This window comes from Camarhynchus parvulus, chromosome 1 (assembly GCF_901933205.1).
Source record: "Camarhynchus parvulus chromosome 1, STF_HiC, whole genome shotgun sequence".
NCBI lineage: Eukaryota > Metazoa > Chordata > Aves > Passeriformes > Thraupidae > Camarhynchus > Camarhynchus parvulus.
The window spans coordinates 87,043,330-87,064,159 of NC_044571.1; the positions used below are offsets into that span (position 1 = coordinate 87,043,330).

At 45.2% G+C, this 20,830-nt stretch overlaps 3 protein-coding genes across 7 annotated transcripts in view; 2 read left to right on the top strand and 1 right to left on the bottom strand.

Annotated features, from left to right (window-relative positions):
- Positions 1-672: 672 nt before the first annotated feature.
- Positions 673-11,227, bottom strand: FOXM1 (forkhead box M1). 2 transcript variants are annotated; one of them, XM_030960010.1, is made up of 9 exons: positions 11,101-11,227; positions 9,088-9,684; positions 7,286-7,434; positions 6,856-7,068; positions 6,320-6,448; positions 5,697-5,741; positions 4,672-4,738; positions 4,060-4,241; positions 673-2,846 (listed from the first exon to the last, which is right to left on the bottom strand). In XM_030960010.1, the coding sequence occupies exons 2-9, from the start codon at positions 9,635-9,637 to the stop codon at positions 1,794-1,796; spliced, it is 2,388 nt and encodes a 795-aa protein (XP_030815870.1). In that variant the 5' UTR covers positions 9,638-9,684; positions 11,101-11,227; the 3' UTR covers positions 673-1,793. The 2 variants fall into 2 exon arrangements, with proteins under 2 accessions (XP_030815870.1, XP_030815881.1); XM_030960021.1 differs by lacking the exon at positions 11,101-11,227 and adding an exon at positions 10,963-10,996.
- A 116-nt stretch (positions 11,228-11,343) lies between these two features.
- RHNO1 (RAD9-HUS1-RAD1 interacting nuclear orphan 1) lies at positions 11,344-16,196 on the top strand. The gene is made up of 3 exons (XM_030949847.1): positions 11,344-11,607; positions 12,798-13,066; positions 15,218-16,196. Exons 2-3 carry the CDS (start codon positions 12,899-12,901, stop codon positions 15,866-15,868), a joined length of 819 nt encoding a protein of 272 aa, XP_030805707.1. The 5' UTR covers positions 11,344-11,607; positions 12,798-12,898; the 3' UTR covers positions 15,869-16,196.
- Positions 16,073-20,830, top strand: part of TULP3 (TUB like protein 3) — a 32,619-nt gene continuing 27,861 nt past the window's right edge. Inside the window, exon 1 of one of the 4 annotated variants that reach the window (XM_030949834.1) lies at positions 16,073-16,081. Coding sequence is in view for 1 of the 4 variants with exons in the window: in XM_030949803.1 (XP_030805663.1) it covers positions 16,587-16,594 (8 nt within the window). In the remaining 3 variants the exon portion in view is untranslated. Of the gene's footprint in view, positions 16,082-16,265; positions 16,377-16,459; positions 18,200-20,830 lie in introns of those variants that run through there. The other 3 variants (XM_030949814.1, XM_030949824.1, XM_030949803.1) reach the window with 3 other exon arrangements.

Consider the following 20,830-nt stretch of genomic DNA (forward strand, 5'->3'; position numbering starts at 1 on the left):
AGAAAATTTCAGTATTTGCTGGAAACATGATCTTAGTTAGCTGGCTCTCAGGTGTCAGTTAGGTGCACACATCCTCTCAGGAGCAAGCAGTGAGATGAAAGGAAGAGAGGATGCCTTGAGAGAGCCAAGCAGAGTGTTAACAGCTGTGTAAGATGTACTAGTAGAAAGTGTGCGAAACTAGGCCCCTTCTGCAGCCTTGTAACCCCAGAAAGACTGAAATTGTAAGCATTAAACCAAAGTTTGGAAACATTTTATGAGGGCAAATAACCTTTAACAAGTACACAGGAGCACTACGGTTCTGATACCCACACACACATCTAAAATTGGTTTTATGTTTATAGGGGAAGGTAGAAATACTTTCAAGAAATATTTGTTTTGCATTTAGAAGATAAAGAGATTAGTCTGCTGGTTGTGTTGTGATGTTTGTATGCTTCTGACTCGGGTAGTCAGGATTTACCCATAAGCAGCAGGAAAAAGTGCGTTTTATGAAGCAGTGGGTTAACTAAATCCAATGTGGTTTGGCCAACAAGGCCTGAAAATGTCCAAGTGGTCACTCACTCAGTGATCACAAAGCACACAGACATGAGATAAGAAGAAGGGGTTGCTCGTGCTATGGGCCAATCCCAGCAGGCTGCTAGGGGTGGTACAGATAACACTCAGCCGTGTTCCCACAGAAGCTTTATTGAGTATTTGGATACAGTCACCACTTGTCTGCAAGCAGAAGGATCAGATCTTTGCCATGGCAATTTCTTTCATAACTTAAGTTCTAGAGAACGAGGAGGAGTTGTTCTATTGCACCAAGCGATACATACCTTGTGTTTCCAGAAGTCAATTTTTAGTGGAAATATCAGCATTCCCTTGATATTTAAAGGGAATATAATATATTTTATATTCCCTTTTACATTTTGAACTGCTGACTGTAATGAGGGCAGCTTTAACCATTCAATAGAGGTCCATCTTACTGCAAGTGTCTCTACCTAGTCCTCTAGGTACATAATAGACCTCTGGAATCAGAAGAACTATATGGCTTGATCCAAGCTCTTCTCCATTCCAGCCTGGGGAAAGGAAGCCAAACCAAGATTTTATGCTGCAATCCAGATAACCTGTTTCAGTTTGACTTGGGTCACATATAAAAAAATTTTTAGATCTTTGTCCCAGCTGCCTTTAGGACAACCTAGACCAATGTGTTTTTGAAGTAAAAAAAATAAAAAATTGGGCTTTCAACTAGGGTGGAAGAATATAAGAGATATGGACAACACGCTCTAGGTCAAACCCTTATCAGGCCAAATATTCTCATAACCCTACAATAATAAAATTATTATTATAATTAAGGGCTAATTTAAGGAATGTACAGTATTTACAGCCATTAAAACTAGACAGAAGGTACTAAGTAATAGGGGATACAAAGTAAAGGGATATTAGGACAGAGCTAGGAGGAGATTCCCAGGCTCTTTCCTATTGTACTATTGTTTCTTCTGATACCTTGAATAGCAAATGCCATTCAGGGCCTACGTAGATGTTCTCATGATAAGAATCCCTGGAGAGAAGCTATCTCTAGCACAAAGCTAGAGAAATTCTATCATCTTGTTCCACTCAAAATCTACAGCATCTTGAAAGCAAGCCCATAGCAGCTGATGGGGCTGTTTCCCAGCTTAGCAGGAGTCAATGCTCTCTGCTCCCAAGGATGTGGGAACTAGTCAAAAGCAGTTGTCTTGGATTACATGAATTAATCTCAGAAGAGTGGAGTTCTTTCTGTAACATCAGAACAAGTCAAATTCAGTCCTCAGGTCAGTTCACTTCAGTTCAGGTATGAGCTGAGACCAACTAATGTCTGTTCCTAAATTTTCATCCTCAAGACCAGGAAAGCTGATATCCAGAAGGATTTTGCTGAGGCTGTCATTCATGGTGTCCAGGATAAGGCCCTCCATGAGTGACCTGTTTTCAGTAAAGCCAGAGGGTGTCAGTTCAACAGAGGATTGCTTGGAAGTGTCACGAATAAACGCTGGAGAGCTTGTGAGGGGCACAAGGACCATGTCACTGGATTCTGTATTGAGCAGTTCTCGAGGAGAATCAAAGAGAGGATTTTTAAGCGGTGTGCTGTTAAAACCCAACAAGTCCTGGTTGTCCTGGAGGGGTGTGAATGGCAACTGAAGGGTTTTCACTGGACTGAAGTCCAGCTCATGACTTCCTTTGGCTAAGGAAGCAGACTTCCAGGGATCAAGGACCTCTAGTGAAGGGGTAGTAGTGGCTGAAACTTTGCTGGGAGTGGAAGAAACGGGCAATTTGCCAAAGATGTCCTTGACTGGTGTTTTAAAGGCCCCCTCTTCTCCCTGTGAGCAGTTGAGCTGTGATATGTTCTCAAGGGGCTGGTTTTCCTGGGGGCAGGGATGGTCTGCCCCTAACCGGAAAGGGTCCAAGCCGCTGCTTTCTGGCAGGACAAGGACAGGCTCTTCTGAACAAGGCAGTGCTAGGTGTTGTTTCCTTCTGGACCTGCCCACTTCTCGCCTTTCCCTCCTCTTTATAACTAAAGAGTCAGAAACTGCCTTAGGTGGGGACTTGAGTGTGGTGAACTGTTTCCTCTCCTTTGTGGATGAGTCTGGGAAGAATAAGCTTGGCTCTTCCTTGACTGTTACAGTTGAGGCAAATGGGGACAGCCAGGGATCCAGCTGAGACCCTTCTTCCTCCTTCACACAGGCACCCTCTGGGAAAGAAGACAATTCCTCACCAGGCTGGGAGCTGCTCTCCTGTATGGAGTGGGCTGGGGAAAATAAACCTGCATCACATTGACCTTCCTCCTTGACAGCAGCTGCGGGTAAACAGGGTGACTCTTCTGCAGACAGTGACATCTACAGTGAAACACAGGTGACATGCAGTCAGTAAACAAGGATCTCAGCTAGCCAAAAATCCAAATAACAGTGGAAAGAAAAGAAAGACTGGCATTTAAGGTCAGCAGAGAGGGTAAGAGGAAGATATTCAGAAAGCAGTAATTATAACAGACTGAGGTTGATCTCTGTGAAGTTGATAGAAAGAAGCCTAAGGATCACATGGGAAGGATTCTAGCTAAGCGACAAAGTCATACCCTTCAGAGCACTCCTGCTCTGAGGAACTTCTGGGAGTACAGGCAGAAGGAGAGCTGAATATTTCTGGAAAAAATATAACCCCTTTGATTTTTTCTTATATTATCTAAATGGGAATAACAAAATGAATGAGGACAGCTTTCCCAGAAACCAAGGAAAAGGAAGAGAAAAAAAATGAGGTTATCAAAAGAAAAAGAGCACAGGAGAAAGATAAATCATAGCTGGAGAGAACATAAAGCAGCAGGCATACAAAGGAAAATAGGATTATGGTTAGACAGGATGGAAGAAGCTAAAGCTTTACAATGTCTAAGCATATAAGCGCAGTCAGTGAGATGCCAAGAAAAAGATCTGTTTAATAGCTGTTTTTCCTGAGCCCGGAATAACTGTGAACTTCTTCACAGAATCAGCAAACAGCAGATACGGAAATCATCTGGGAAGAGACTCCATGAAATATATACCCTTTCAGAAGTTCCTTATTGTTACTTGTCTATAGAGCAATCAAAAATATGAATGTTTTAGGATCAGAACAAAGCCATTCCTCCCACTCTTCTTTCTTCACATCCCAGCAGTAAAGAAAAATTGTCTTGACCAAGCCATAGAGCCCCTTCCTCTAGTGAATTAGAGAAACATCCTTAGAGCAAATAAACTAGCAGGTGGTAGTCAGCCTAGAGACAGTAAAGGATAGCAAGGATTATCACTAATTAGTTCCTTGATAGGAGTTTGGAGTTTTAGAGCACCTAAGTAAAGATGCACAAAGGAACCATATGAAGAAAAGGTTCATTGAAGGCAAGAGATATTAAAAAAAAAAAAAGTAAGCAAAAAAATTTAAACAAACTCACCCCTCCTTAAAAAAAATCCCCACATCTTCCTTAGCCCCCTCCTCGCCCCCTTTATAAAAAAAAAAAAAAAAAAAAGAAAAAAAAACCAGGAAAAAAACCCACACTAACCCCCCTGAAAACTCCTTGGAAAGCAAGAAACCAACCTTTGGAGCAATGCACACACGCTTATTGCTCTGCAAAGTCTCTGAGCTGTTAAGGGATGCTCCCTGTGCCATGGACAGAGGAACCTTCATAGAAGGCTGCAAGACAAGAGGCTGACTCAAAGGAAACTGAATTGGAACCAGGTAGGAGTTGACACGAGGAAGCAAAGGCTTCATCTTTCGGCCTGGAATGGAAAAGAAGGGACTCACTTTTGCCTGTTCTCCACTGCTATCTCTTGAAACCCAGGCACCTTACAGAAAGTCTTTCTAGACACCCCAAAAGAAACATTTGATCAGATCACTTGCCTTCTCTGCTAATTTTAAGGATACAAATACTAAGCCAGAAGCCTCATGAACAAGAGAATAATCTTTCATGCAGATCCTACCCCTCAAGTTTGGGCTCTCACCCCATTTGAGTGCAAAATGCCCAGCATCGCACCATCACATCCCCTCAGACACAGCAACACTGCTTTCCATTTCAAACCTGGCAGTAAGGAGCATAAAAGCTGGCAAACAGGGATAACACACTCCACTTTTATTCCTAAAGAAATCTGGGAGAATGCTCCAGATTTATTGGATTGATTCTCTTTGGCCTAGACCACTGGGGACACTTACGTGAATTCTGGGGGTCAGTTTTGCTTCCCATGTTCTTCAGAGGATCTGGAAGACGATTCTGTTGTTGCTGCAGACATTGTGAGATAAGTAAGAGGAGAAGGAGAAAAGAGAGTGATTAAAAGAATCAAATCCACATTTATTCTGCTGCCTCACTGAGAACTGTGAAACCAGAGGTCTGTGCTGGACTAATGCAAAGAGAGCAGCTGTTAGCACCCAGCACTCGGGCTGGCTCTAGATCTGTGCCACTTGCTGGTTTGTAGCCATGCCATCCCAAAGCCAGCTGCCTACCAAAAGCTGTGCAGGAAAAGAGACAACATGACAGAGCTGTTCCAGCTGCAGACTCTATTGCAGAAGTGAGCTGGTTTTGGCACCCTCAGTGCCCGAGGAACAATGAATAGGATGGCTTTACTGTATATTGGATGTCGATACAAACCATAGACCAGATAGGTGTTCAAATGGAATAGCAGAGGCAACAATGGGATCAGAATTCTGAGCAGATGGAAAGAAGGCCAGGGTTGTAGCTGTGACAGAAAAGTGTTTGACTGGATGTTTACAAATTCTTCACTGTTGAAACAGCTGAATGAGAGAGCAACAGCAAACAGGTTCATCCTTCCAAGAGTCACTCACAATGCAGTGGATTCCAAAATGAAAAAGGAGCACAGAGAGATCCTATTCTCTCTGGATCTGAGCCCCAGAACATATTGGAACTGTGGCCATGGAGATGATTTTACCAGAAATCTGTTTGGGCTTGTTCTCTGAAGCCTACTGGTGTCCACTGCAGTCTACTTTAGCAGTAGACTTCCAAGTTGCTCAAAGCTGTCCAGCTTTAGCAGCTCGAGAGACTGTACCATCTGAAGGCAGTCAAACATTGGCTAGACCCCTCTCCCCACAAAGGGTAAGCATGGAGCTGTATGAGTAGATGCAGCAGTGACCCAGTCCCCCTCCCCAAGCCTGCTGTCCCTTCCTTCAGTGACTGGCAAGAAGAGAATGGAAGATCAAGCCCCGAGCCAGATGGTAATTCTTACTGATTCAGAGTACTCAGGCGATGTTGGTGACCCCAAGTCCAGCGGCTGGTGGCAGAAGGCATTGAACAGGAAAAAAATTTAAGATGAAGTTATCAACCAAAGAGGGAGACAAATCAGACATTTTAAACTTATACAATCTGAGCAAACAAAAGTTAATTCTACCCACCCACTGCAGAAAACACAAGAGTCTAAACACACCTATACCAGACTCCCGAGTTCTATTTCTCTAACAAAATCTTCCTAAAATACCTGTTTGGGCTAGGACAATTCCATCCTATGACTGACTTATCAAACACCTGGTTGGCCTCAGTGGAAATCTTCTCATTAGGAATTTAAATCAGGCCCATGGAAAGAAGTTGAACAACCTGACGATTATATTTGGCACAGCACATGAAGAATAAACATATCCCACAGAAGCTCCAGATCAAAAGCACAGCTGCCAGCACCTTTTCCTTCAAATGCAGAGCTTGTCTATTTGTCAAGTGCAGTGACTGAATCCAGCTTCTACAAAGAGGCTGATGTCAAAGCAGCTTGACCTTACAGTTAAAATAAGGTGCATCAGGCTAGTGTGGCATTTAGAAACTGGAGAACCTGTCCTATTTTCTTTGCATGAGGCAACTCACCTTAAATACCTGGTCCAATGTTAGGCAGCGGTTTGCATCAGGGTGAATAGTCCAGAAGGAGATTTTACCATTGGCAGATGTCTCACGGACAAACATATCATGAAGGGACAGGTTGTGCCGGATGGAGTTCTGAGGAGAAAGGAGAGAGGGGGAGGTTGAAAAGCAGTAGTTTTGTTATCAGCACAGCAAGGCCTACCTCAAACCGCCTTAGCAGAAGGATTACATTCCAAAGTGCAGACAACACCAAACTTTCATGTTCACAGTGTACCCAGCCAACCCTGCCTTCAGTCTCTTATTCTATGTACTCTTGAGATCCCTATTCTCACTCCAGTGATCAAACATCCCATCATCTTGTTTAAGTAGGATGAGGCAAGAAATACAAGAAGTGGTACAGTGAACATCTGGAGTGAGAGTGCATTTGGGGTGGAATGTTTAAACGACCTTCCATCTTGCTTTGCAGGCTGGGGAACAACTTTTCATTTTGATCCAGAAGGCATGTAACATCACCCACAGCAACTTGAGGGCCTGCTTGTTACCTTCCAACCTGGCTTAGCTACATGTTTAAAATAAGGGAAATGATCCTCAATCCAGGTATAGATGTCCTTCAGGGTCATGCGCTTCTTCTCCGTGCTGTTGATGGCAAACTGGATCATGGCCATGTAGGAGTAAGGAGGTCGTTCTGACACCAAATCCTGCCATGAGGAGGACTCAGCAGCAGTAGGAACAGCAGCAGCAGCTTCCTCTTCAGTCTGAAAGACAGAAGGGGTGATACATGAATGTTCATGAAGCTGACAAGAAGGCCCATGGAACACCTCTGGATCCTCCGGGTTCCGCTATTCATATCAGTAAAGGTCAAACTCAGGTTACTTAGAGATAGCAATGCTTAATTCTTGCAAGTATTCTGATCCATGTAGATTACTGCCTTATCAAAAGTTTTAGCACATGCTCTTGTATTTTCCTACTTACCTTGACTCTTTCCTGCAGAGGCATCTGATTCTCTTTCTCTGTGTCCTCCTTCACAGAAGAGGGATTTAGCCCATCAGATCTCATCTTCCCCAGCCACTGGATGTTGGTGAGGCTGTTGTCCAACACAGAGCTCATTGTCTCACCACTGCCTGTTGGGATAACAAGCCCACGTAACAACCACACAATAATTAAGGTTAAAAGAGCCCTCCAAGACCATCAAGTCCAACCTGTGACCAAACACCACGTTATCAACAAGACCGTGGCACTGACTGCAGCATCCAGTTGTTTCTTGAACACCTCTAGGGATGATGACTCCAAACCTCCCTGGACAGTCTGTTCCAATGCTTGACAACCCTTTTAGGGAAGCAATTCTTCAGGATGTCCAATCTGAACTTTCCTTGGCACAGCTTAAGGCTATACCCTTTTGTCCTGTCATCTGTTGTCTAGGAGAAGGCAACTCCCACTGCTCTACAGCCTCCTTTCAGGCAGTTGTAGAGAGTGATAAGGTCCTCCTGAGCCTGCTTTTCTCCAGGCTGAACACCCCCAGCACCCTCAGCGCTTCCTCATCAGACTTGTGCTCCAGACTCTTCACCAGCTCTGTTGTCCTTCTCTGGACAGCCTCCAGCACCTCAATGTCTTTCCTTCATGAGTGGCCCAAAACTGAAAACAGAACTCAAGGTGTGGCCTCACCAGTGCTGCGTACAGGGGGACAATCCCTGCCCTGGTCCTGCTGGACACACTATTGCTGGTACAGGCCAGGATGCCATTGGCCTTCTTGGCCACCTGGGCACAGCTGGCTCATGTTCAGCTGCTGTTGACCAGTACCCCCAGTCCTGCTGGGCAGTTTTCCAGACACTCTTCCCCCAGCTTGTAGCACTGCCTGGGGTTGTTGCAATGCAGCTGCAGGACCTGGTACCTGGCCTTATTAACGTCACACAATTGGTCTTGACCCATGGATCCAGCCGGTCCAGATCCCTGTGCAGAGCCCTCCTGCCCTCCAGCAGATCCACGCTCCCGCCCAGCTTGGTGTCACCTGTGAATTTACTGAGGATGCCCTCGATCCCCTGATCCAGATCATTGATATCCAGAGTGAACAGGACTGGCCTGAGCCCTGAGGAACCCCACCAGTGACTGGTCACCAGCCGGATGCAGCACAGTTCAGCACCACTCTCTGGGCCCAGCCATCCAGCCAGTTTTAAACCAGTGAAAAGTGAACCTGACCAAGCCAGGGGCTGTCAGCTTTTCCAGAATAATGCTGTGGGAGACAGTGTCAAAGGCTTTACTCTAGCCCAGGTAGGCTACAGCCTTCCCCTCATCATAATCCTGCTTTCCCACAAGTAACCCTGCTACTCCTTCATCTCAGCTGTCAAAAGGAAGGCACCAGTCACACTGCAAAAAGATGGTATTGCAACACTAATATTGTGGAAAGAATTCACCTTTAATTCCTGATTTCATGTGTAGTCACCCAATTTCTGAAAAGAGCTACAGCCTAAAAAACACTCAAACTAGACTATTGTCAACCAAAACAGGACAATGTTAATCTAATATTTCAAGAAACAGAAAGCACAAAACTTAAGTCAGAAGCCCAGATGTCTTCCACCAAAAAAAGATGTCCACTATAATCCTTCAGATTTCACTACATATGCAAAGCTATGTAGATGATTAGAACCCAATCCAAAGGTATTTTGTAATTAACAAAATATTAATAATTACTGAAAACCAAGATGCAAGTGCTGTACTCCTTAGCCCATTTCACATTTCTTTGTCTGTCAAGACAAAAAAAAAAGGTAAAGGCTACATACTGTTGGTCTCCTGCTCCTGTCCAACCACAGGATCAACTCCTGAATGCCAGAGCGCTGTACTGCCTGCAAGACCAGGTATCTGTGCAACATTCTTCTCTCTTTCTTGACTAACTGCAGCCTTGATGGCTGCACTGGCTTTCTTCTCTGATGGGAGGTGCTGCGATGCTGCTGGACCTGCTGAGCGGGATGTGCCCCCACTGCTAATGAGAATGAACTTGTTGGGTCCATTGTTGCCACACTCTTTTCCTTTCGCTGTCAATGCCTCTATGATGCTCTGGATATCAGCATTTGTAGGGATGGCCACCACCTGTGTGTTGGGCATTGTAGGGTGGTCAATTATCTTTATTCCTGCTGGGAATTTCTGCAGGCCACAGTCCCTTTTGTCTCTGGGTTGTCTGTTGTGTTGGTCTTCCTGCTTGTGCTCCTGCTTAGGAGCCTTTTCATCCTGACCTCTGTTCTCATCTCTTGCTGAAGTACTGGATTCATCGTTCTGTGGGAGGGTCAGTTTTCGTCTTTTGAGAATTAAGGGCCTGCGAGGGCTGGTCCTCATTATTGGTCTATACTGTCACTATCCATTGAAAGGGAGAGGAACAAATCCTGCAAAACAAAAGGTACAACATAAAGGCTGCAGCAAATCATCTCAAGACCTCCCACAGAGCACACATTCTCAGCAGTTGCTACAAAGCTGGAAACACAAATGGAAAATTAAAATTGAAACCATTTAGTACGGCTGACAAGGCTACTAAAAATCATTCTGTACCTCCCTAACCCACACCTTGTGTAAGCCGGATGGGAGAGAGATTTGCAGAGTAGATAACTTGCATCATAAAGTACATAATAATGAGCAAAGTGTGTATGTGCTTTACAGAAAGACTGAGCTATAATGTGACCAGCGTCAGCCAGCAAGCTGGAGAGGAGGCAGAATATAGAAATAGCAGCGCTGATTCTTACAGTTGATTGCTCTAAGCAGCAGATTACACAACCTGCGTGAAAAGGGAACTTATAGATGGTTTAAGACCTGGGAAGCAGAGATTGCCCTGAACACTACAAAGGCACACAACGAATGTGTAAGGTATGCACACAATGAATGCAGCAGAAGTAAGGTGCTTTAAGCTAGACACCAAGTAAATGTACTTCTAATTCCTTTCATAGATTAGTTAAGATTTGACATAAATTCGTCATTGGGCAGCATACAATTTAGATGTCAAACTTTTGGACAAGAGGTGGTTTAGTCTATAAAGCTGGAAGCAGAGGATGTAAAATTCAGAGATACTGCTTCCAGGGTAAGATGCTGTGAGAATACTACTAATAATGCTATCAGGAATTCAGTGGAGCCTGTGCCTTTCTGCAAACTGCACCAGAACAATATACAAATTGTACTTATTGTTTATCATTAGAGATGGCAAGCAGAATAGAAACAAATAAGGAGGCCTTTTGCATTGGTAGATTTCACGGGGTCAGCAAGTAAACGAGAAAAGTCTCAGTACGAATCTCCTAAATTGATACAAAGCAGAGTCCAGCAGATAACCTGAGCTGATGCCCTATGCACAGGGAGCAGACAGCCCGACGATCATTCCACGCGGGTTCTGGCAGCCAGCACAAGCATGGCCCTTTGCGATCTGCTCCACCCCCTTAAGGAGAGACAGCGCCGAAGGAAGAACCCCGAGCCGGCCTCCCTCAGGCTGCGTTCCTGCGAGCAGGAACAGGAGCACGTCACTTCCCAAGGAGGCCTCGATCTGCTACCCCCGCACAGGCCCAGGAGCACCGCTGTGTGCGCGTTGCCCCGAGGGCGCACGGAGGGCAGCGCCAAAGCGCTCCCAGCTCCTCCTTCCCCCGCTCCAGCCCCTGCGCTGCCGCCCCGGCCAGCGAGTTCACCTGCTCCCGCGGGGCCTGCCACCCCGGCCCGGGCCCGGGCCCAGGCCCTGCCCTCTGCCGCCCGCGCGGTGGCCTTAGCGCGGCCTGCCGGAGGGTGCCGACCCGTGCCAGGGGCCCCGGAGGATGGTCGGGACTCACCAGCTGCCGGGCCGGGGCAGGGCCGATGCAGGGCGGCGGCGGCGGCGGCCCCGGCGCTCCCGGAGCGGCCCCGGTTTGAATTTGGCGCCCGGCGCGGCGCTGACCCTGTCACGTGCCGGCCTGCGCCAGTGAGCGGGGGCGGGGGCGGGGCCGGCCGGGCCGGGCCAATCGGCGCGCAGGGGGCGGTGCCGCGGCGGGCCGGGCCAATCGGCGGCGGTGGCGGGGGATACGGATGTGCGGGCGGGACGGAGCCTGGGCCGCCGCTGCCGCGATCGCATTATCCAGCCCGGCCCTGCCCCGGGACCGCCGCTCCCGGCCCTGCTGGGCAGTGCCGGCGGCTTCCTTCAACCATGCCGCCCGCGGCTGGGAGCCCTGCCGTGTGCCCGGGCCGCCGGCAGCGCGCTGACTCCTGGTGAAGAGCTGCGGGGTTTTACCGTTTAACGTGTGTGTCACGGCTGCAGTGGGCTAGCGGGGCCCGCAGGACCCCCTGAGCACGCCGCCACTTAGGTAAGCGGTCAGTTGTTGCAGTCGCATACATTGCTTATGAAATGTTATCAAGTTTCCTTGTGTGTGCTGATCTATGATAAGTCAGGCTGGGTGAATACGAGCCAGTTGTGGCCAAGAAGGCCCATGGCACCTGGCCTGTATCAGCAATAGCGTGGCAGCAGGACCGGGGCAGGGATCGTTCCTGTCTCCTCGCCACTGCTGGGGCACTCAGAGTGCCGTGTCCAGTTCCGGGCCGCTCACTTCAGGAAGGACATTCGGGCGCTGGAGTGGGTCCTGAGAAGGACAGCAGAGCTGGTCTGGAGCACAAGTCTGATGAGGAGCGGCTGAGGGAGCTGGGCGTGTTCAGCCTGGAGAAAAGGAGCCTCAGGGACACCTTATTGCTCTCTACAGCTGCCTGAGAGGAGGTTGTGGCCAGCTGGGGATTGGCCTTTTCTCCCAGGCACCCAGTGATGGAACAAGGGGACATCGTCCTAAGCTGCACCAGGGGAGGCTGAAGTTGGGCATTAGGAAGAAGTTCTTCACAGGAAAGGTGATTAGGCATTGGAACGGGCTCCCCAGGGAGGCGGAGTCACTGTCCCTGAAGGTGTAGCACTTAGTGCTATGGTCCAGTTGGTATGGTGGTGTTTGGCTATAGGTGGATTTGATGATCTCAGAGGTCTTTCAACCTAATTGATTCTGTGATGTGTTTTCCAGCAGAAAATTAAATACAATGTTACTTCAGTTCAAACTTATTCATTAGGCAAAACAAATCATGCAAGATCTTTAGAATATAGGAGGGAGATGTCAACTGTGTTTTGTAAAAAATAAAAAAAACCAAACTTAGTCTCTTGAAGTTAAAATGTACAGATAGTTAGCAACCAGAAAGGGAAAGAGTTCTGATTATCTTAGCCCTATAATATCTTCTAGGCATTACAAGCAAGACTGAATTGAAAAAAAGAAAATAAGTTTTTTTGGGTTTTTCTTTTCATAGCTGATTTGACATAGCTGGATCAGTACGTCATCTGCTCCCATTCCTTCAGTGCATTTCTAAATCCACCTGAAAATTGACAAAAGGTTCAAGAACTACTGTTGGGAAAAAGTCTGCCTCAAGATGTGTACACTGTGCTGTTGCATAAATGTTTTGCTTTTGTTAAAAACTGTATCTAAGGTTTCCAAACAAGTCTTTCTTCAAATCCATTTGCCTTCTACAGATTCAAGAGCATTTTAGCATCTCCTTGGGGTGCTTCCTTCTTTCTTCAGTTGGCTCCAACAAGCATCATGAGGTTTCTAAGTAGTTTTACCACACCTTTTGATGCCTCCAAAGAAGAAGTGTACCCACAAGGCCAGGAAGGCAGAGCTGGTTTTCCTTGAGCAGCCACGGGCAGGACCCATCCATTGTTATGAAGCTCCACTGCATTTGGCTGAGAATCCCAGACGTGTGCCTACAAAACGTGTGGACCTGAACACCTCTGCTGCCTGGGTTGGTATAAATTATCTTTCCTCCTACGCCCCACAGCAACAGTTTTCCAGTTTCTCCTGTATGTCTTAACAGAAACTTATCTGTTCTGGATCTGGAAAATTATTAGCCCAGACCTGAATTCCCTCTATCAGTCTAAAGCATAAATAAGTGCTTGAGTTGCTTTACATTCCAAGAATAAGCACTAAGGTCTTGGTTAGTTGAAGACATAAACTGTGTGCAGTGTTTACTGATTAATGAATATTTGTCTTCTAGAAAAATTATTCTCATCAGGAAAACACTGTTTTCCTTGGCAACCAAAAACCCTGCACAAAATAAACATTAGGGGAGATTTTTCTTATCAGCTTGCTGTTTGAAATAACTGCTAAACTCTAAATGTTACATGTTAAAATACTAGGTGTATTGTTTAAATCTGACACTGCTAAATTTAGAGAACATAGGTTTTCACTTCAGAATAATTTGTTCTAACCTGCTCTCTTTTCCATTTCTGTATTTTGAGTAGTTTCTCTCCATACCCATCTTCTGATGGGTTCATTTTCTTGGGACTGTTTGCGCTGTCCTAAAATACTCCTTATATCATGTAATGTAAAGATTTATATTTTTTTAAGCAAACGGCTGCAGTAAAGACAGACTGTTCCTATGAAACAGTAGTCATCACCTAGGGGAGCTCTGTTTAAACATTACTGCTGCTTGGCTCTGCTCTTCACAAAGCAAGCTCAGAAGTGTGGTTTCAGACCTGCATGAAACATTCCTTTGTATTTTTGTGATGCCTTGACCTTGAAGAAGAACATCTTCAATTTTTTCCTCTTTAAATTTTTTGTATCTGCTTGAGGCAGTTAGCTCTACATTTTGTGAATCACTAAGTAAAATAACTGCTGTGAATAAGCATTAATTTTGTTTGGAAGAGGTGGAAATATCCACTCTAAAAGCTCTTTGATTCCTAAAATACAAGTATTCTAAAAGTTGTTTGAAGCTATCAGTACTGAAACTGTTAAATATTTCTCAGTTTGGAAAATGTGGTAGGTTTGTAACTTCTGGAAGCATCCTCTGCAGAGTGCCTGTCAACTTGTTTCAATGGAAACTGATTTTCTGCTCCTCTCTTTTTGGCTTTATCTAAGTTTTTCACACCTTTTCCACTACTAGGTTCCTGCATAGGTAAAACCTACCCTACATGTTCTCTGAAGCCACGAAGACATATCCTTAAAATCAGGGACTATGTTAAGTATGTGCTGGTATACAATTACAACAGAATCATTTCTCTTTTCCTGCACAATGGCTTTGGATTCGAACAGTTCAGCTGTACATCAGACAATCACCATCCTTAGTTAAATTGCACTCAGTGTTTTGAGGCACCATACAGTAACTTAGGAATGCTGAAGGAGAAGTGTAGTTACCATAGCAAGAACTCAGTTTGGTGTGCTCTTGGGAAGAGCAAACTGGAATCTGAAACAGAGTCTGACTTTTTTGTTGATAACCAGGAAGACAAAGAACACTGTAATAAAAGGATTTCCAGGGTTTGAGTATGAGTCCAGAATCATTCAAAGAAATATAGACTGTTGAGCTTGGAGCATCTTTTCTATAGGAAGCTGATTGTAGAAGTAGATTTTGGGTGATCTATTACTCCACAATACAGAAATTAATGCTGTTTTGAAACAGAGATGTTTGGGGGGAAGATTTTGAACACTCTATTAACATAATCTAAGCAGATTTGAATTAAGTGGGCATTCTTCAGTAATTTTGTGTTGCTCTCCCTGTTCAGCCTCTACTTCTCAGGGGAGGCTGAGGATTTAGTTCTTTAAATCTATTTGAGTTATGCTAAGACACAGATACAAAAAGGATCCATTCTGAACTTTCTTAAATCCACAGGGGTTACAGGAGTAGAGACCACTTAGATTTCCTTTAAAACCCACATCTTGAGTTCTTTGTGAGTTGCCAGTGAACAGCTCACTTGCACCCCAATGACTTTCCAGAGAAAATTGGCAGAACATGATGTTGAAGTTCAGAGGCATCTCATGCATAGGAGCTTTGTTAGTGACTCATTTGCCTTGCTGCAGAACAGGTTACTCAATGAACACACTGGAAAAAGGTGGGGAAATAGAATTGTCCGTAGGAAAGGGTTGGGTTTTTATCTTATTATTATGTCTTTCCCTTCAGGTGTGCCCACAATTTGACACAACTAAGCCAGTGGTGTTGAAAGCACGCCAGAAGAAGCATCGTGGTCCTCAGAAGTCCTGTAATCAGGATGCCAACCACAGTTCATTTCATGCAGGAGGAGCTTGTAGAGGACCTGTAGCCTGCAGATTTCCTCCTTTAACTTTTGAGAATCCAAAAGGACATGTGGTCCCTCCGTTGGATGATCTAAATTGCTTGAGCAAGAATGCACAGTGCTCTCCCAACCAGCCTAAGAAAGGGACAGCAGCAAACGCCAACATCCAGGTGAAGACTCTAGAGGACTGTGGAGAGCTTATTCCCCAGCCTGTGGAGCAAGAAGTCCCTAGTCCATCAGATGCAGAGGCTGCACAGGTTCCTTCCCCAAGGAATGGGAGATGCAGCAACACTCTATCACCAAGTAGTCATGCCTGGCACCCAGAAGAAGCGTTGCCATTTGGTATTGATCGCTGTGGGAGAGGGGAGGCGGCAGCAGTACTGGTTACAGATACTCCCGAGCATGAGTATGGAATGAAGGTCACCTGGAGGCGGCGGCCGCACATAATGAAGTACCTGCGGGAGCAAGGGAAGCTGAGCGCTGCGGACATCCTGGTCAAGGCAAACATGGAGCTCCCGAGGGGACAGGCCCACACCTGACCTGGCGGGAGCAGCGACTCGCTGCGTGCAAGGACACGCCCGGACAGATGATGGCCCTGAGGGGGCTTAGAGGGGACCTGATTTTAGCCAGGCCCTCTATTGCGCCTGGCAGAGCCTCCGAGAAACGCCGGGGCGGGCGCGGGGAGGGTCTTGGCGACGGAAGCGGGGGTGGAGGGGTCATTTGGGTCGGTCTTCCCTGGGGAGGTGTGTCTGGTAAGGGCTCTGGCAAGGGCTCTGTGCCGCACGCGCTTCCCGCCGGGACTGTTCCCCGCTCCCGGCGGAGGCGGCGGGCGGCTCCCGCACGGGGCCACGGGGGTGGCCCTTGCGTCCCGCCGCGCGTGCGCGGCGCCGCAGCCAATCGGCGGGCGGCGTGCTCGCGGCCCCGGCCAATGGCGGCGCGCCTCAGTGCCGCGCGCCGTTGCTAAGGGCAGCGGCGGGCGGGGGGCCCATAGCAACGGCGGGGCCGCGATGGACGGAGCGGGGGAGCCGGCGGTCCCGCCGCCCACAGGTGAGTGGGGCTAGGGCGGCGGCGACGGCGTCCCCGGGGCCCAACAGGCCTGGGCGGGGGCTGCCTCGCGTGGCAACAGCGGCCGGTGCCGGGCTGAGCGGCCGCAGCGGGGCCCGGGCGGGCGGAGCCGCAGGGCAGCGGCCACGCGGGCCAGCGCTGCCCCGGTAACACCCGCGTCCCGCTGGCGGGCGGCAGCCTTGCCGCTGTTTTATGTGCGGGTGTGTTTTATGTGCTTCGCTCTAAAACGTTGGTGTGCATCGTCTGAATACTTGTAGATTAAACCGGTTTCGTGGTGTCTCGGTGCACTCTTGGTTTCTGGGCGCTGCTGTGAAGCGTTTTCGCCGTGGTCTTCAGCTCCTCCTAAGGAAGCTTTCTGGGTATTTAGTATCACTCTGGTTGTGCCTGTGCAAGGAAAAAAGGAGGAACAACTGAAATGAACTCGACTGATGTAATAGGAAAAACAGCTGTGAACTATGGAGAAGCGGTTTTAGAAAGACTTTATGGTTGTGGCACTTAAAATTGAAATTATTTGAAATTAAATATGAGTGTACTGGCAAGCAGAGAAAACAGGTTTTGGCAGAATTGGTGTCATTGCAAAAAAACCCAGGAAAATCTATCTTTGTGCCTCTGTTTGGATAGGAAAAAGTAAAGCAAGTAAAGAGAGAAACCTAAACTTTGGGCAGTGAAATGATAATCAACACAGTGTAGAAGAGAAACAGTATTTTTTTATTACATACATTGTTACATTTGGTGATTTAAGGGGGATGAAAAGCAACAGTGGAGTTAGAAAGGCTCCTGTAATTGCTTGGATCCACCGAATATGCTATGGAACATTAGGTTACTTTTTTATGCAGGCTTGAAAGGCCTCGTGTTGTCTAGCAGTTCTGGAAACAATTTTTAAGGAAATGGTGTCCAAATATGTGTAAGTTTCCCTGCATAGTAGATGTTTAAGTTTGTCAGAGTTGATGCCACAGGAAATAATTCTGCTCTTCTGATAACAGTTCTACTGGCATGATTTCTTTCTGCTAAGGAACTTGTCTCATGTGCTTTTATGGGTGCCCCCCAGAAACAGGCTAACAATAATGGCAGTTCATGGGATAGCTGCTTCCCTCCCATCCCAGTTTATTAAAGAAACATCCATTTCTTTAGCTTTCTTAGTCCCCATGGTTAAGGTAAGAAAACTAGAATACATGAACCTAAAGAAAAGTACATAGTTTTAAAATAGATCTGTAAGGCTTGTTATTTTTAGAGGTGTTTATTTTTCTGGATCATTCATCCGCATTGGAATAAATTTGAGGGAAGTTCTTCTTTTTCTGAGATGAAAATAGTAAAATTATCCTGAAGTTATTAATCTGGTTACTAGAATTCTTGTTTGGTAAAATAATTGTCAATTGTCCAAACAGTGGATTTTATAGAAGAGGTAAATGTGATACATAATAACTGGCACTTCATGGCAATGAAGATACTACAGGTAAAGCTTAACAAAGCTGTACCTGAGAACTGGTTGGCAGCTTTTTTTTTTTGCCATTTTTTCCCCCAGGGGTGGTATGCCTTTACTGTTGAGCAATGTAAAAAAAACACATGAAGATATTGGAAGTATTTTATCTGATGGGCAGAGTAGAACATTACCAGTCAAAAATTAATGCTTTTTTTTTTTTTGTCTATGTACTGTGGGATACATGATGATGAATAGACAGCAGAGATCTTGGATTTAGGTCATCTACAGGCTGTCACTTGCAAATACTGTGTTGTGTTAGACTTTCTTCCACTGGAACTGGCTGCAACTGAAATTGCTCAACTTCATTTTAAAGTTTGGCTTTCAGGTAAACATGGCACAACTGTCTTAATGCTTTAGAAAATGATAAGCTTGATATTGCTGTTTCATGGCCTTGGTAAGTGCTAGACCTTCTCTCTTATTTGGGAAAGTCTATTTGGAGACTTACCATGAAATTACTAGCCTAGAAACATTCAGGTAAAAGTAATTCTAATTTATTGTAAGCTTTCAAAATACTGTGAAGGAAATTTTTTTCTTATGGTAGTATGTATTTTAGAATCTTGCAGACCAATGGACTTTGCCCTTTTGCACACTAATCAGTGTACAGGAATATTTAGAGCTTCCCACATGCTGCATTCCAAATATCCTTCAGCTTCTGACTTGCAGATGTCATGTAAGAGGAACAGAATTTTCAAGGGGCAAAAATCTTGACTGAGTCTACAGAGACTAAAAAACTGGATGTCAGCTACAGCAGTCCTGCCCTCATTTGGATGCTTCCTTGGGGTCCTGCCATGCATCAGTTAGTGGCTTTCAGTTTGTGAACTCTGGAACTCTGGGATATTTCCTCAGTGTCTCCCAAAGTTAATGAAGAAAAACAGCCTGTTGCCAATAAGCTCAATTTTCAAAACATTTAAGAGCTCACAGATTAAGAGAAGTTGAAGACTTCAAAAGTGGTACTGTTGTCTGGCCAAAAGCCCTTTCCACATTTTAAAACTTGGGTGTAGTTGAGGTTGTCAGGAATCTCTGTGCATGCTGGACTCTAGTATTTTGTATAAATGCACCATAATTTTGATTTTGAGGAGAAAAAAGACAAAACACTTTGCTAATTATTTTAGCTATACTTGTAAACCAGAGAAGACAGGTAAGTTTAAAATTCCTTTTAAAAGCCTCTCAGCATCTCTGTTAGTCCTTGGGTATTTTTATTTAGCCACCAGTGACCTTAAAATTAACAAGCAATGTTTGTTAAATTCCAGGACTTAGAATTCTGTAAATCTTATCCTTAGATGAACAAGAATTGGCTTAATATTCTGTTTGCTATGCCTTTTTCAGCTCTAAACATTATGATGGAGCAATCTGTCTGAAGTGAGATAAACCTGTAAATATTTTATGAGTGTGGTTGATATGTACTCCTTGGAGCACAGATTCAACCGAAAAGAAAACCTTTTGCAATTTGATGCTGCTGCTGTTAATGTGAATGAAGGAGTCACCTCATTCCTTGTGATGTAGACAGCAGTGGCAAGAGAGAAAAGGCAACAATGTGTGACTAAAATTTCTGAATGCAATTTGAGACTCACTTAGTAACAGCAATTGCCAAGAGGTATCCTGAAGTTGAACCTTGTTTGGATTATCTCTTTAATTTCTAATTAGCTCTTTTCCCATCTCTTATCAGCTAGAATTTGGGTTCCCATTTTTTTTATAGAGAGTCATTACTTTTCTCTTCTGCTTTTTTTTTTTTTTAATCACGGTGTGGCTTTTGTAAGAGGGAAAAATGCGCTGACTTAACATAATTATGGCTTTGTATGTGTGAAAACTTTCTGCAACCAGACTTGCACTGGGATGGCTCCAGACTCTTGTTGCTGAGGCACAGCTGAGTGATCTCCAAAATAAAACTGTGTTGTAATTGGGTCATGGGATGAATTCTCTTCTAAGTGGATTTGCTGATATGCTTGGAGATGCTGCCTTGCACCACTGCAAGAACATTTACACCAACTCTTAGTGCCCTTTAAAACACACTCTGTGGGATGTTTGAACTCTTAAACTGCCTGTGTTCCTGCTATAGGGGTCTGGGTGCTTCTACATTCCTTTCTGACTTTGCATTCTTATGTGATATCTGAGGCAAAATGAGCAAGAACTAAAATATAGCAGTGATATCTTGCCAAGTCACCTAGTTTGAGATCAAAATGACATTTTGCTGTATCTGTCTCTTTAATGGCTTTCCCTTTCAATTTTTCTAAAATAAAAAAAAAATCTGGACTGGGAATAAAGGTCTACAGTCAGTTCTAGAGTGTCAGTTCAGAAAATTTCATGTTCCTTTCCCTATTTTTAGTTTGAAATACTATTACACAAGTACAATTCATCTTGTCAAGTGTGATGCACTTGTTTTCAGGGAACTTTGAGTTTTGTTATCTGGTCTGGGTTAAGCATAGCACGTGCTATTTAACTGCTGCCTTTGTTGCTAGGAGAGAATAATGGCTGCTCTACATTTCACTGGCTTCCTCTTGTAATGAGGTACAACGTCAACAAAAGTGGCAGGCAAGGTTTAATAATTCACAAACAGAAGATCACAAGAGACAGAATTCCAGCCCCCTGGGGATCTTGCTTTACTCTTTCCTTGGGCAGAGGTGTTTCTGTAAGTGAAATGACTGTGAGGATCTTAAGGATGTAGTTGAGAGGACATTAAATAGAAAGGTGAAATTCTGCTTGTGGAATAAATTTCTCTTTTTTTTCCTTAGCAGATCCTTAGCAGAAACCTAAGTTTCATTAGGTTCAACTGAATAAACCTGAAGCATAGTGCTCTGCATTTTTAGTGATGGTTAGGAGCTGAAAAGTCCTGAGTCACGGAGTCACCAGCTGTGAACTCTTGGAGGAATATGCCTGACAGGAGGGTCCTTGTTTTCCTTTTCTTGTAAGAATTATAATAAAAACCCAGTTGAAACCCCCTGTTTGGCTACACACTTAA